The 16,760-nt window shown below is 32.8% G+C and overlaps 1 protein-coding gene and 1 pseudogene across 1 annotated transcript; both read right to left on the bottom strand.

Annotated features, from left to right (window-relative positions):
- Positions 1-13,025: 13,025 nt before the first annotated feature.
- Positions 13,026-14,198, bottom strand: LOC131659314 (ribulose bisphosphate carboxylase large chain-like; annotated as a pseudogene).
- An 822-nt stretch (positions 14,199-15,020) lies between these two features.
- Positions 15,021-16,208, bottom strand: LOC131620204 (zinc finger protein ZAT5-like). The gene has a single exon (XM_058891210.1). It carries the CDS (start codon positions 16,023-16,025, stop codon positions 15,126-15,128), a length of 900 nt encoding a protein of 299 aa, XP_058747193.1. The 5' UTR covers positions 16,026-16,208; the 3' UTR covers positions 15,021-15,125.
- Positions 16,209-16,760: the final 552 nt, after the last annotated feature.

Raw genomic sequence — 16,760 nt, 5'->3', positions numbered from 1 at the left:
TATTATTTGGAACAAACTCTAACAGACTCTCTAGTGAAACTGGCATCCGCATCCTTTTTTATCTTCTCTCCCTAAATTTCATGCTCTCCCAACTACCACAAATTCGCTGACTTACGTAATCTACTCAGTAATCAATTTCACTCTCTTTTTAATTTAGTAAAAAAAGATTTCATTTTTCTTTTTCGGTTTGTTAGTTTGAATAATTTTGGTTTCTGGATTTTGAATGATTTTCATTTTGTGTGTGGATATTTTAAGTTTGAAACTATTAATTTAGTCATTGGGTATTTTATGTATAATTTTTCTTGGTTACTTACTAGAGATTATGCAGGAAAATTAACAATGAATGGTTCTCTAAATTTCTTCTTGTAGTTTCTATCATCATGAACTATTATACAACAGATCTAGAACTATTTTTTATTTTTGGTTTGATTTGTATGTGTTTTTTTTTAAGAATCACCAAATGTAATGTTTAGAGAAACAAAACAATTGTTGGAATGTGAAATAATATGAGTTATATTGGAGAAAATTCAGACGGATAAAATTGAACCAACTTAATCAATTTTTCCTTGTCAAATGCACAAAATGAATCTCATGGAGTTAAACTTGCTACACAAATAAGCAATTCATTATTCACCTCAGTAAATCTATTATTCAACTCTTGAAGTTGTTTATCAATCACTTGATAAAATACCTCGACTTGAAAGTGATGCAAGTTTCACTACTACAAATAACGCTTTTCATGACGAAGCTTTCACGTCATCCAGAAAAAACCGAGGTTTTATTCCAGGGCGCACCATATATATTAAAAAAAACTTGTTTTCTCGGTTTTTATAAAAATCCGAGGTGATATACTGATCGGTAAAATAGCAAGTGTACTATTTTGCCTCTTGTAGTAATAGGGAAAATTCCCTGAATATCGATCTCAGGGACTGCGTAGGAATAATGAGTTCAATTCATGGTTCAATTAAACAAAAACTTCAATTGGGTTTTGTTTTGTTATTATCACTTAGCGAACAGTAGAATAAGTAGTAAATGAAATTGACTCTTTAACAAATATGAGTAACATGCTAGGGATAGTGGATGATTTACTCTGTAACAACTCTGGAATTTCTATTGCAACAACTTATTTTCAATAATCAATTACCGGTTCTTAAGGTTGTTTGATCCTAAGTCCTTAGTGAAAAAACCTTTGATCCTTCATCCTAAACCCTAAGTCCTTAGAAATTTACAATGAAATCAAGCAATTAAGTTATCAAGAATATCCGGTTGCTATAAGGTATTCCTAGTCCTAGGTAATATCTATTATAGTATATTCTCATGAAAGCATTATCAATGGTGGTCTAACCTAAATGATAATCATATATCAATTCCAATTTGTTCGAAAGGAAAAGCATTAGAAACATCAAGAGAATAAATTAACGATGAAAACATGATTGTTGTTGCAATTACAAACTCAGAGTCATTACAAAGTGAAATCAGGGCCACCCCCTAGCATTGGGGGGTTTAGCTACTCATAGTATTCAAAGAAAACAAAATATGGAATAAAGACATTACAAGAAATTGGAGGAGATTAAATCTTCAATTGCTTCCGTTCACGAAGATCTTCTTCTCTCCCAAACCCTTGCTTTCTCCAATCTTCTATCGTATTCTCTTTTCTCGTACGTCAAAAAAAGTGCTTTTCCCCTTCTCCAAATCACTTATTTATCCTCATAGGTTTTCTAGTCTAGGTAAAATACCAAAACTGCCCTCTGGTTCTTTAAAAATCACAAAATGCTGAATTTCTAAAATCTGACGCGCAGGCTGACACGGGCTGCCCGTGTCAGCCTCGGGTACCTCCTCTTTCTTGCTTCAGCAGAGCTGACCGTGTCAGCTGACACGGGCTGCCCGTGTCAGCTTTTGCACCTGTGCTTCATTTGTTGCATAAATCAACTTCTTTTACACCAACACTTGTGAAATTTCCATCTGATCTAGAGTTAACCTACAACCACCAAGTACAGAAATCAAAAGCATCTAAAAAGACATGATTATAAAATAAATAACATAATGCAAGCTAATTAACAAAACAAAGGGAAATCAATGAAAACTCTTAATAAACAACTCAAAGTGTTACCAAACTTGATGATCTTGTGCCGAATTCATAACAAAACTAGGTAGAAATGGTGACCGATCATATACCATTCAGGACATGCTTCGAATCCCAACTGATGCACTTTATGTTTTTATTTGTTAACAACTATAAAATAAATGATTTAACCCTTCGGTTTCTTTGATAAACTGAGGGATAAAATATTCATATCTTAATATAAATACTCGCTAAACAGATTTTATCCTAATACTATCTGATTTGTAGCCGCCCCATCGTCGAATGCATAATGTTTTAGGATGGATTGCAAAAATGAGAAAAAATGTTCTTCTACCTTGAACAATTTTTTTTCCATCTTTTGCAATCTATCTCAAACAATGGTATTGATGTTGTTGTTGAAGGTTTTGAACAATTATGATTTACTCGTAAAAGTCTTTACTGATAGATTGCAAGTGCTGAAAAAACACTTTCTAATTTCTGGAACAAACACCTGATTAGAAGTTGGATGCATTCCAAGCATGCAAATTGTATACGCTAGTGAAAGCATTGATAATCATAGCATAAACAATCAATGTTGATGAAGGCATGTCAGAAATTCAAGACAGATCTCTACCACCTTGTATGGGACTTGGACATGTTGCATTTTTGATATTTTGGGTAAACAATCTTGATATTCTGCGAAGATTTGTTGCATACAATATATTTTTGATATTATGGATAAACAATGTAACCATTTTCTAAAAAAAACTACAACCCCTCGGTTTTGTTTTAAAACCGAGGGGTTAGAGGAAAATAATATACATATTTACATTTCAGTTTCTTTTTTAAATCTTTGTAACATCACTACTATCAAGTATCAACCCACAAGGTGAAATTTCTAAAAATCTCCAAATTTTTGCTCTTCTGCAATTTAACATTGCATTCTTGAACAAAAATGTCAACCTCTCGTCTCAAATTTTATATAACTGTACAATACATTCTTTCAGTTTTAGTGCATCACCATTTTTCAATACACTTTTACTCCAAGCCAAAATTAATTTGGGTGTTAACAACTACCTATAAATCAAAGCAATTAAAATTAATTTTCAATAATCAAAAGAAATTAAGTATATGATGGTATGTATGATGAGAAATTATGTTAATTGTTCATGACCAATTTGCCTTGCCCCCGCCGCTGAAGCTTGCAGTTTTTGTTTTCGAAATCGTTAGACACAGTTGCCGTTTCCATGGACGACGAATCAAACGGCAAATCTGAAGGAGGGAGTGAAAGTGAGAGTGATTGGGAGGTGAATTGTTGAGGAATTGAAAAGAGGCATTGTAAATGGAGAGAGTAGGGTTTTAGGGGAGAGAATAATTTTCACTGATTAAGAAAAATGGGTCAAGGTAAATTATTGGAAAATATGATGCCCAATTGAAATCTCAAACACTTTATTGACATAAATGAATGGAAAATATTATTCAAGTGTATCTGATACAACAAGGGAAGTTGGAGTTGTTGGGTAGAAGAAAAACTCTAGCTGCAATGGTTAACAGTGCGTGCAATTGGTTTAGATTAAAGAAAAAATAATAAGGACCAAGTGAAATATATATTTAATTTGTAAACAAAATCACAAAAGGTGAAGAGGTGTAGTGGTAAAGTATTTACTTTGACAAGCCATGTGATCCTAGTTCGAATCCTGTCTCAAGTGAAATTTTTAGAATTTTTCTTGTAATTTTGGTGACCTAGAAGATCAATGTATGCCAAGTCACATGCCACGCCTACAAACAGGTGCCACGTCAGATGCCACTAAAGCAAAATTTGACGCCGTTTGTGAAAAATGGACGAAAAGGACTAACATGGACCTTTTTGAATAATTAAAGGACTAATTTGGAACTTTTTAAAGATAAGGGACCAGAATGGACCCCGAGGTAAACTTAAGGGACCAAAAAGGGTATTTTGCCTACAATCAACTATTGAAGTTAAATGAATCTGATATTCCCTCTTAATCAATTCAGATTGTTTGTTGATAGCAACTTCAATGTGTTGTTTTTGATTCATTAGTGCATTATATTTTCTCCAAGCTTGATTATGAGCATTATTAGGACCTCCCACATGGACGTTGAGTCTATCTTTATTTTTCCAATTTGAAAATCCTTCAGTCACAAAAAGCATCCCAACTTTTGTGTTCTCCTATATCATATCTCATAAGGTAACAATATAAAAAAACACATCATCTTTTGATACACTATATTCCAACCAATTGCCAAATTCAAGAAACCAATCAAGATTGAACTTACGTTAAAACGTACCAATTTGTCGATGTGGAAATTTATGCTCCTTTGGTTGACAAGACCCTTTTTGTTAATAAGCTCTTCGGATTTCATCTCAATCATTTGTATGATAACATGACATTTGATTCCTCTTTCCAGGATCAACAGGAAGATTATCTAAATCAACATCTAAAAATATTTTTTTCAAAGATGGCTCAAATTGTTGTGTTCATGCATTTTCCACTTCATTAACTTGTTGAGACTCTAATGTTGATTTTCTTTTAAAATACTTCTCCATTTCTAACACATACAAATATAACTCTAATTAGTTACTTGAATCTTATACAATTACAAGCATCGGCTTAAAATTAAAAATATGATAAAAATCAAGACAAAATATAAAATCCCAACAAAATAATATAATATACCCAAAGATAAAAAATGAAGGAAGAAACTTACTTGAATTATTGTCTTTTAGCTTCACTTTGACAAAAGAAAAAAAAATTAAGTAGGAGAATATAAATGAAGAAATATGTTGTTATTGTATTATGGAGATTTAGTTAAAAGAAGCTACACAACTTCCTCATGCCTTTTTAATTTCCATTTACTTTTGAAATATTCAACAAAAAAAAACAAAAAGTATAATTAAGTGTCACATTTATGTTTCCTAGAAGCTAGAATTTAAAGTAAAGGAGTGGTGTGGGGACATCAAGATATTTTATGTGGGGTCAATATATCAATAATTATTATTATTAGTTTGAAAAGGAAAAATCAAGTGGGGTCACTTGACTCCATTTACTCCCACTTAGATCTGTCCCTGTCTAAGCTAATATCTTGTTGTTGGAAGTTTACAAGATTATAAAGAGCTCTGACCTTGAAGAGCTGACAGAGTTGGGTTTTGGTACCTTTGGAACTGTTTATCATGGAGAATGGAGGGGAAATGATGTTGCAATCAAGACAATAATTGATAGATGTTTTTTTAGAAAGCCTTCTGAGCAAGAGCGCATGGTCTGTTGAGGCTCCTAATGAGCTAGGTTGATCATGTTTCTTATTTTCTTGATCAAGGGGAATATGATCCATCAAAAGTACTAAAGTTTGGTGTGTAATATTTTAGATTGACCATTTACTGAAAGAACGATTTTACAGAAGTTTGTCAAGTTAAATATGCATTGGTTTTACTGGCACTAGTTGGCAGTGTTAAAGGTTTTGGTTAAGCATCATGTGAATGTGATGATGTCAATATCATCAGTTTATTTTCTAAACGATGTAGTTATATATTGATTATAAATGTAGAGTTGTTGCTTATAGGCTATAGAAGAAGTTTTTGTGGGTGACCAAATTTTAACTACAGTGACTAGATAGAACAAGAACGCAACAGAAAATAATACATATTCATTTGAAGGATGAGTCATAAACTGATGAAGATGCTAATACACACCCACTAAAACACACACTAGTGAATTTGTAGGCCTCTGTATTATAGAATTGCAGATTATATAATTACTAATGAAAATTAATTATATTTATGTATTTGTATAATTGCAGTATGTTCATATATATATATATATATATATATATATATATATATATATATATATAGACTCGTATAAAAGGCTGAAGATAGTGAAAAGATAATAGGCAAAATGTTGGCGTGTTTATGACCATCCAAAATTAACAAAAGCAAAACACATGGAGTTGCATGGAGGCACATCTAAACAGATAACAAATTGCAAATGGATCCATATTTCTTTGACACATTTGATTTCCTAGCACCAGAACCAGTTGATCTTTTATAGAGAATATATAAACTTATGAATAACAATGTTATATCTTTTATGTCTATGAATGTAGTTTTGAAGAGGATTCATTTTGTCATCTAAAAAAGTATTGCGGCGCAGTTTGTTATCTCTTTGCCTTCTAATTTTATATAAATTTTATTAATTAATTGTAATGATATTAATCATAAATATGAAAAGATAGAGAAATAAAGATGAATGATATTTGAGTTTAAATGAGTTTGACGAGGATGAAAAGAAATAAATTTTATTAAAAAATATTTTATTAATTTTATTAATTTTAAAAAAGTTAAATAGAGTTGAACTTATACAAATCATAGTTAAATGAATTTAAAATTTATTTATAAGTCATATCGCAACCGGCAAAATACTGATATTATTAGGTTAAACCTCAATCTTAACTCACATTAATAAATTCTAACCCTTATGATTGTTTGTGTTAATTTTTAATGATTGTTACTAAAAATTTAATTTACAATTGAACAAATAAATGGTAACAAATGCTTTCAAATTATGATGGAAAATACTTTACTTTTTCCATTTAAATGCCACCTTAAATGTCATTTAAAAAAGTCACCTATTTCCTCTCAAAAACCACTTAAACATTTCTTAACCTTCTCAAACTTTTGTACCATTGCATCTTGGTTTCAGGAGAAAATCACGTGGTTTCAGGAGAAAATCACGATCACTCAAAAGAAACACAATCTATATAACCCTAATCCAATCTCCACCATTGGATCATCATGCAGAAGGCACAATCCATGTATTGTATAAGGATCCAATTACACATTGCCATGTGGCTCTAACTACCCTTGAAATAATTCTCACACTATATGAAACTTTCTTCCATCCCAACTACTACGGTTCATACACTCCTCTATTCATCTTCTTTTCATGACAAGTTTCCTTAAATCAGCTATGCACTCGACTATCTAAGTGTTTTTCTTTTAATATTATCCTTGTTTTTTCTTAATCATATATATAATAATGATAAATTCACTTACTCTTTTTTTATAACTTTAAATCAGCAACAATTTTATTGAAACAAACTTTCTAACTACAAGTTTTATATTTGAAGATAGGAGGATGTCATAGTTCATATTTTTATCCTATTTCATGATTCCCTTGATTAAATTAGGTGATTTTTCAAAATTTCTAGAGCACTACCATTTTTAATTTCCAGAGTACTATATGTCTCTTTATGATTGTTTGTGTTAATTTTTAATGATTGTTACTAAAAATTTAATTTTCAATTGAACAAATAAATGGTAACAAATGCTTACAAATTATGATGGAAAAGACTTTACTTTTCCATTTAAATGCCACCTTAAATGTCATTTAAAAAAGTCACCTATTTCCTCTCAAAAACCACTTAACCATTTCTTAACCTTCTCAAACTTTTGTACTATTGCATCTTGGTTTCAAGAGAAAATCACGATCACTCAAAAGAAACACAATCTATATAACTCTAATCCAATCTCCACCATTGGATCATCATGCAGAAGGCTATTGTATAAGTATCCAATTACACATTTCCATGTGGCTCTAACTACCCTTGAAATAATTCTCACACTATATGAAGCTTTCTTCCATCCCAACTACTACGGTTCATAAACTCCTCCATCCATCTTCTTTTCATGACAAGTTTCCTTAAATCAGCTCTGCTCTCGACTATCTAAGTGTTTTTGTTTTAATATTATCCTTGCTTTTTCTTAATCATATATATAATAGTGATAAATTCACTTACTCTTTTTTTATAACTTTAAATCAGTAACAATTTTATTAAAACAAAACTTTCTAATTAAAAGTTTTATATTCAAAGATAGGAGGATGCCATAGTTCATATTTTTATCCTATTTCATGACTCCCTTGATTAAATTAGGTGATTTTTCAAAATTTCTAGAGCACTACAATTTTTAATTTCCAGAGTACTAGAGGTCTATTTATGATTTTAACCATAAAGAGACTTACTTGTTTCCAAATATTATTTGTATGTAATTTACCATTTTTAAATTACAAGAGTTCTACTGTTAGTAAAAAAATAAAAACATCAACATTGTATAATAAAGATGTTGAATCATATTATATCAAAATATCAAAATAGAATTTCATCTAGTAATCTTTGTCTCTCTCTTTTCAAATTATAATGCATGCTATTATCCCATAAAAACACGAAGAATTTCTCTACTTTCTTTACTATCTTATATTTAGCTGTGATTCTAATCTTTATATTGTATTATTTTTATACCAATTTTTAATGCATTATATATATATATATATATATATATATATATATATATATATATATATATATATATATATATATATATAATGAGGAGGGTTATATTGACTCCAAGAGTAAGCATTCAACACTTACTCCAAATCATAACCATTGATTATCATTAATCCAACGGTTTTAATTAAAGTTTTATATAAAAAAATATTTCCAAAAATAATTAGATTAAATGATCAATTAAAACCGTTAGATTAATGAAAATCAATGGTTATGATTTGGAGTAAGTGTTGAATACTTACTCTTGGAGTCAATATAACCCTCCTCTATATATATATATATATATATATATATATATATATATATATATATTATTAGCCATTGAATTGAGAGCAGAAGGAAACAAAAATTCCATTCACCAAAAACACCATCATCGGTATGTCGGTCATTTTTCTTTTCAACTTTGTAAAGGCTATAATAGCCTCTGTACTCCAAGAAAATTTTATGGAACAAAGCAAATCGGTGAGAGTGACGTAGTTGTGCGCAAAGCGCCTGTAAAGTCCAATGAGACCCAAAAATCATCGGAGAGCCGTGAGTGATCATGGTTCAGGCCAATCCAAAATGGCTTAAACTTTTTCTAGATCTGGTGCAACAACTCCTACTAAAATCACATGACCTAGATAATTAATTGTATCCACTACAAAAACACATTTAGATAACTTTGCAACAAAGGCATGGGTTTGTAATTAGTTGAAAACAACAGTCAAATGCGTAAACGATCACTCAACTTAGCGCTAAAAATTAGAATTTCGTCAAAATATACTAACAAAACCGTCGTAAGTATGGGCGTAATAGATCATTCATAGTTGATTGAAAGGTAGAGGGGGGCGTTTGTTAGCTCAAACGAAATCACGAGGAATTCGTAATGGCCGTCAAAAGTATGAAAATTTGTTTTGTGAGTATCTTCAGATGCAACATAAATCTGATGGTAGCATGAGCGTAAGTCTATCTTAGTGAAAATTTTGGCAACACCAAGTTCATCAATGGTAGGTATAGGAAATCTATCTTTAATTGTCACAATATTTAAAGCGCGTTAATCAACACAAAAATGCCATGTTTAGTCCTTTTTTTTACAAGCAAGACCGGGGAAGAGAATGGGCTATTATTTGGGATAATTGTGTATTCCCTTAACATGTCTTGTATGATTGATGTCATTGCTTCTTTTTTGTTACGGGGATAACGGTAGGTTTGTACATTAATTGGAGGAGTATTTGGTAAGAGAGGGATCTGGTGATCATGTTGGCGTGAGGGTGGAAGACCTCTTGGGGTTTGAAAAACAGATGGGTAGTTGTGTAACAAAGTAGCAATTTCTGGAGGAAGAGACTTAGGAAGGTTATCCAAGATTGTGAGAATTGAGTCTTTGTTGCTTTGGGAGTTTAAATTGGTAAAAGTCATAAGGTGCAAGGAAGCGATGGAGTTTGTGTGGATAATTTGGCAGAATTGGTGGAAGGTTGTATGTGTTGGTTGTAACTTAAGACCCTCTTTTAAGGTAATCGGGTTGTTGTTGAGGGCAAATGTGATGGATGGGATTGAAACATTTTCTTGAATGGGTCCTAGTGTACTTAACCATGCCATGCCAAGCACAACATCAGCGCCTTTGATAGGCAACAAGTAAAATGGGACGGGGAAGGGTTGATTTGCAAGAGTGAGCTTTACCTAATTACATACTCCTTGCCATTGTAAATGGGATCCATTTCCCACCATAACTGAAAATTATGGAATTGGGGTGGTTTTGAGGTTGAGATGTTGGACAATGCAAGATTGTAGGAAGTTGTGAGTGATGCCTGTGTCAATGAGGACCATCCTTGTAATCCTCTGATCAGACCTTTGAATTTAAGGATTTGGGGAGAGAATTGACCAGTCACAGCTTGAGTGGACAATTGAAAATAATTATCACTAAAATCTGTTTCACCAATTTCTGTCTCAATATAGACTTTGTCTACTTGGTCAGATTGGTGTGAGTCATGCTCAGCTAATAGTAAAAGAAATTTGCTAGTAGTACACTTGCGCCCTAGGAAAAAAAATTCATCACAATTATAACAAAATCCTTGGGCACGATGTTCTTGTAGTTGAGCTTAGGATAATCTTCTTATAGGGAGCTTAGGAATTTGGGATGTTGGGTGAGGTTTATTTAGTGGAAGTTGTTGTGAAATGTAATGCCTGTTTTTAGTTTAATTATTTATTTTATAATATGTTTTGTGATTTATGTGTTAATTATGTGATTAATTGGTTTTACGTTATTTTATTAGAAATTAGTAGTAATAACATAATGAGACTAATGATATTGAGCCTAACTTAGTGTTAGTGCTAGTAAATGAGAGGTGCTAATTAGAGCCCATTAGTAATAATAAGTTAGTGAGTTAAACAAAACAAGGGAAATTGAGAAAATAGAAAATTAGAAGATCATTTGGTGAAAGAAGAGAAAAGAAGAGAAAGAAGGGAAGAGGAGAGAAAGCTAGGTCAAATCCCAAATTGAAGCTAGAGTTGTCTTCAATCTAAAACCTAAGGTAAGAGTGGGATTCTTTCATGATAAGGGATTGTATGATGATAGATTATGGTGGGGTTTTGATTATATGCTTAGTAACCATGTTTGTGAAATTGAAATTGTTAGGATTTATGCTAGATTCTATGAATTGTGTTTCTAAACATGTTTTTGATGATGATTGTTATTACCACATGTTCAATATTGGTTATAATTATGGTTTATTGTTGACTGGAAGTGATTTTGAGGTGTGGAATAGTTTTTTCACAAAACTGGGTTTGCTGTCATTTTTCTGCAAATTGCACGTTCGTTAAACGACCCCTGGTCTGCTAAGCGAAGTCTGGGGACATATTTTGATATTCGCGAGTCTGCTAAGCGAGATTGACCCGTTAAGCAGAGCTGCGAAAGTGGTTCGCTTCTGTTTTTAGTTCTATGAAGCCCGCTTGAAGCCCGCTAAGCGAACTTTGCTATCAAAAACTTTTTGAAACTTCTAACTACTGTATCTTTTGATTCGTAACTCCTTTTTACTCACCGTTTGAACCTCCGTAAAGATGAAATTAGTGTATATCTAATGAGAATGATTGGAATGATTTTTGATAACTTTTCTTGAGTTGTATTTTCCGATATTGTGATGTATCGAGAAATGAAATAATGTTGTATGATGATACGACATAGTGACGTGATTGAGAAGTGACGAATTACTATAAAAGTAATGATGTTGTTGTTGCCATTGAATCTTGGCATTAAATTGATGATGTTTAGACGATGTTGTTATGTATTATGAATGTTGTGTTTGTGGATATGCATCATTGAGTCGCATCTATTGCATAAAAGAGACGATGGCCTAAAAATGGCAAAAGCGACGATGGCCTGAAAATGGCAAAGTGATGATGGCCCAAGAGGCAATAACGACGATGGGAGTTTTACTCCAAATGGTAACACATGCATATGCATAATGTTAAGTCGCATATTGAGTTGCATTTGTTTTTCGTTGTGATTATGAAGTGAATGTTGTAATTGTGGGTGATTTAGTTGTGAAATTGAATATGTTATCATGATTGATTATTAACATTGTTGTTGTGATGCAAATTGCCTTGAGATGGGAATTGGTGAATTGTGTATGATCTTATCTTTGCAATAAGTATTATCATATGTTCCTTTATACTGTTTGATATCTCACCCCTTCTGTTTGAATGTTACCCTTTGTTGGTAACGTGCAGGTGACGATATGGAGTAGCTGTTTATCGTTAGTAGCTCGAGTTGGTGTCCACTGCTCTAATACGTAGCACTCGGGATAATTGACGCTTGTCTTGTTTTCTATTGTCATGTTTGAGTTGGATTATGATTTGCTTCTGTTGAAGTTGTTTAGCTATTTTGTTTATGTTGACAAATATGCTATTACTTAGAAGTCTATGAGTTTATGAATTCCGCTGCATTGTTTTAAAGTTGATTTGGTTTTGAATGACCATTGGATTATGAATTCTCCCTATTGATATGTGTTATGTATCTTTATTAATGAGCATGTATGCGTATATGTTTTAAGTTGATAAATGTGACGCCTCAAGCATGTTATTTTGAGATTTTGCACTCTGATTTTCCTTTATAAACCGTTGGGTAGATTTGGGGTAATACATTAGTGGTATCAGAGCAGGTCGGTCCGTCCCGCCAAGTGTCGTGTCGTAGTTAGTTAACAATAGAGTATTGTTGATTATTCTGATCATTGTTTGTGTGGTAGCGACGAGTTGAGATGGCTGGAAGGAAGAATGCTGCAATTACTGCCGCATTAGAGGCGATGGCTCAGGCTTTGGAACATCAGCCGAATGTTGGTAAGAATGCTGCGTCTCGCAATTTTAAATGTGATATAACTAAATGTGATATAATTAAAAAGAAATGTACCGTAAGGAGTGTGCAAGAGCCAGTCAACTGTTTGGTCCTCCAGTTGTAGGTTTCATTCAGCTTCTGGTATAGGTATACCAGAATGGTGGCGCCCTAGTTCCACTCGTGAATTGTATTCAAATCAATAAAGTACCGGAGATAAGTCATGTCCACGTAAGTTGCACTTTTGTCCACAAAGAGGGCAGTGCCTAACAAGAACATGAACAAACACCGCAAAGCGCAGGCCTAGTGGTATTCAACATAAAGGCCATCATCCTCTGCCTCAAAATCCGCTGCCGCCACCAAGTGGTTCTCATAAAGCTCTTTCAGGCTGGAGAACCGGATAAGCGCCCCACTCTTTGCTCTGCACTCAAAATCGGCCATATTTGAGTCCATGCACAGATAATCCACCATCCACTCTATGACCTTAACCCTCTGTATCTGGGAATGGTCCAATAACCTCCCTCTGATCGGCATATGGAGCAGACAGACCACATCGAGTAGGGTGATCGTCAACTCTCCAACAGGCAACAATTTTTGGATATGCATCTCCGAAGACACCTTTTTTATTAAAAAAAAAAGGTGTCTTCGGAGATACATATATGTATCTCCGAAGACACCTTCAAGTTTACCTACTACAGTACCAGCGTGAATATGATCTCCACCAGACAAACGTAAGGCTTTAGCTAATACACGAAAGTGCATACCATGATTTTTTTGTCTATCGATAACTACATGCATTGCACGGTGGATATGAAGAAGTAGACCATTATCGCGGCAATAGTGAGACAGGGTAATATTTGCAGTGAATACACCTGTTAAGTAGTCCTGCATTACGATAAGAATGCTCAATTCTCTAGCAAATACAACTCTTTTTAGCATTTCTTCACATGTACCCACAATAGCATTCAAACAATGTCCTTTGATTTCACCTGTTTCGGCCTGTGATTTATAAATTGCTTCGGCACAAAATAAGAAACGGTCTCTCCAACGCATAAATGGTTGAGAGTTCACATTTTCATCATCTTTAATAAAATCAAGTCCCCCGCGGAGACATTCATAAACTGCTCTACCATAATTCTTAGCAGATAAATCCAACTTTGGTTTAATAGTTCATCCCAATATGGGACGTCCATACTTGTTCAATTTATCTCTCTCAACTTGGATTCTGTGAGGAGGGCCTTGGAAAGTTTTAACATAAGCATTAAGGATTCAAAAATCTTCCAGACGTAGAGCGCGTAAGGCCTTGAACCCAAATACATTACCTACAATGGAGGTAAACATGTTAGTAACAGAATCTTCTTAAAAAAGGTCTAAGGGATAAGCTACATAAGCAATAAATTGATTATCTTCTCCAGGAACAGGCTCGATCTCGTAGCAGCGTCCTTTATAACGATCAAGGCTGGATATGCATATCCAAAATATAGGAGTATTTTGGGTTTTTCACGGCAGGTTTGTAAGAAAGTACATGGTTATAAAAAGAAATTGCGAACAATATATCACACAAATTTGGAGATTATGATAAACATATTAGTTTTGGAAGATTAATTGGATCGACTGTTACCATTCGCGAGCTATTCAGTTTTACTGACGCACCGAGTTCTGATGAACATAGAAAACTAGTAGAGTGTAACTGTGAATTTTATTAAAACTGTTTCAAAATCCTTTAACTAACTAACTAACCGAGTTGCTTTTGCTGGACTCTAAAACTAAGTCACTTTTTAACTAGCAATTTACTTTTATAATTTTACTATCTATTTTCTTTTTCAAAAATAGCATGAAAATTAATACATATATTAATATTAATAGTATAAATTATCTAGCTCATTAAGTCAAAAACTTGTCTACTTTTAGTGAAAATTGTACTCACCACCACACGCAAAGCAGCACCTATTTTTCGCTTCATTTTTCATGCACGTCTACTTTTTTTCCCTTAGATTATGAATTAAAATAGAAATTGCACCTAAAAGAAACATTTTTGTACGCAAAGTGATGAATACAAGATTCTCATTTAACATGCCGTGAATATGATATATACCAGATTCAATACTATAGCGACAGGCAATGCTAATTCAAACAAAAATTAAAAAAATAATAGATGAAGAAGCTACTTTTGACTTGTGACTTAATCCACTAAAAATCACATGCATCACAATCATATATAATAATTAACATTTAATATCTACAATTATAAGCCATTGAATATGAATAAATTCAATTTTCAATTTCAATGTAGAATGAATGGAAAGAATTATTAGCATATACAAGTTTAATTGAAAAAGTAAAATAAAAAATATAAAAAAAATTAAGGTCAATGAATTAATACTGAATACACAAATTTGAGATTTAGAAATGGCAATCCACCAAAGAAGAATTACTAGAGAAAGCAATAACATTTTCCCTAGGCTGAAAAGAAAACTTGGATTGATCTCTTTGTTCAACTTCCGGAGCTGGAAGATTCAAATCCAACTTCAAGACATTTCTTGGTTTCTTAGCTTCATGAGATCTAGGGCTTCCAATACTCATACTCAAAGAAGTTGTTGCCGCTGTCGTCGTTGTAGTTGTTGTCGACGTGTTCACGAGTGTTCTATGTCGTCGCATGTGTCCTCCCAACGCTTGGCCCGAGGAGAATTCCGCGCCACATATCGAACACTCGTGAACTTTCGACTTTTTTGTAGTGGTAGTAGTAATAGTAGTGATCGGGGTCGCGGAGGCGGTAAAGGCTTGCAAAGAGAGTATAGTATTCATGGTTGGATCATAATGATTATCAACAAAAGTTCTTGTAACATTATTGTTACAATTTGGTTTGTTAGGTTTGCTATGACTCGCTCTATGTCCACCAAGTGCTTGAAATGAAGGGAAGCATCTATTGCATGTCTTGCATTGATAAAGATAAAAATTTGAAGGTCTTTTGTTGTTGCTATTGTTATCATCATCGACATGGATCAGATGTTGATCCTGACGATGATGATCATGACGATGACGACCTTGAGCTAATAGAATAAGACAATTCGCCATATCTTCTTCTTCTTTTTCTTCTTCTGATCGGTCACGCGATTTTATTATCGCGAAATCAATTCCTTTTGAATTTCGATCATCGGAATAACTGGTTCCTTCATTGCAAGACATGGCTAACCTAAGTGGAGAAGGCAACCTTTGGCGCTTTGTTCTCTTTCCTTTTATGACATGTTGTTGTGTAAGATCCTTAGAAACCACCATGAGTTGTTGTTCTTCTAGGACTTGCATAATTTTTTGTATGTAAGATAAAGAGAAAAAAGAGAAGAAGGTGTGAAGTTTGAGATGAATGAATGATTGAATGAAAGAGAGTTAATATATATTAGTGGTGTAAAGAAAGGGTTTAAAGGTGCATGAATAACCTATGATGAGAAGAGTATATAAATATAACCTAGTAGTTATAAATTTGGTGTTTGCCAGAGTTGGTTTTCCAACATTGGAAGTTATATATAGAGATATTAAAATATATACAACAAGGTGTGAAGTGTAGGGATTGTGAAGTATGTGTATGTGAGGAGGTAATGGAAGAAACGAGTGAGATTCGGTTGGCTTTGAAGCAAACCCATTACTTTTTCTCAACGATTCCTTTTTAGAGGATTGGTTTGCAAGCCTGGAACCACACACAACTTTCACCTCTTCTTTTATATTTTTTGTTTCTATTTTATTACTACAACCAACTAACATTTTTTATTTAAAGAAAATAGTCAATTTACTTTAACAATATTTATTTCTGACAATATTAAAAAATATAAATAAATTTTTAAAAAGAGAAAAACATCTTATTATTATTTTATATATTTTATTATTAATAAATATCTTGAAGAACGAGAAAAAAGTTTAGTTATGTACTCAAATTAAAAATTTTAATAGTCTAACTACAAAAATTTAAAATTTTAGATTAATTTTTTATAGTCAAACTACTAGTTGTATCAACCAAGACATTTTAATTAGTTTTATTAATTTTTA

Source organism: Vicia villosa, linkage group LG1 (assembly GCF_029867415.1).
Source record: "Vicia villosa cultivar HV-30 ecotype Madison, WI linkage group LG1, Vvil1.0, whole genome shotgun sequence".
Taxonomy (NCBI): Eukaryota; Viridiplantae; Streptophyta; class Magnoliopsida; order Fabales; family Fabaceae; genus Vicia; species Vicia villosa.
Note: the sequence above shows the minus strand (reverse complement) of the source record. Positions and strands in the feature narration are given on the sequence as shown.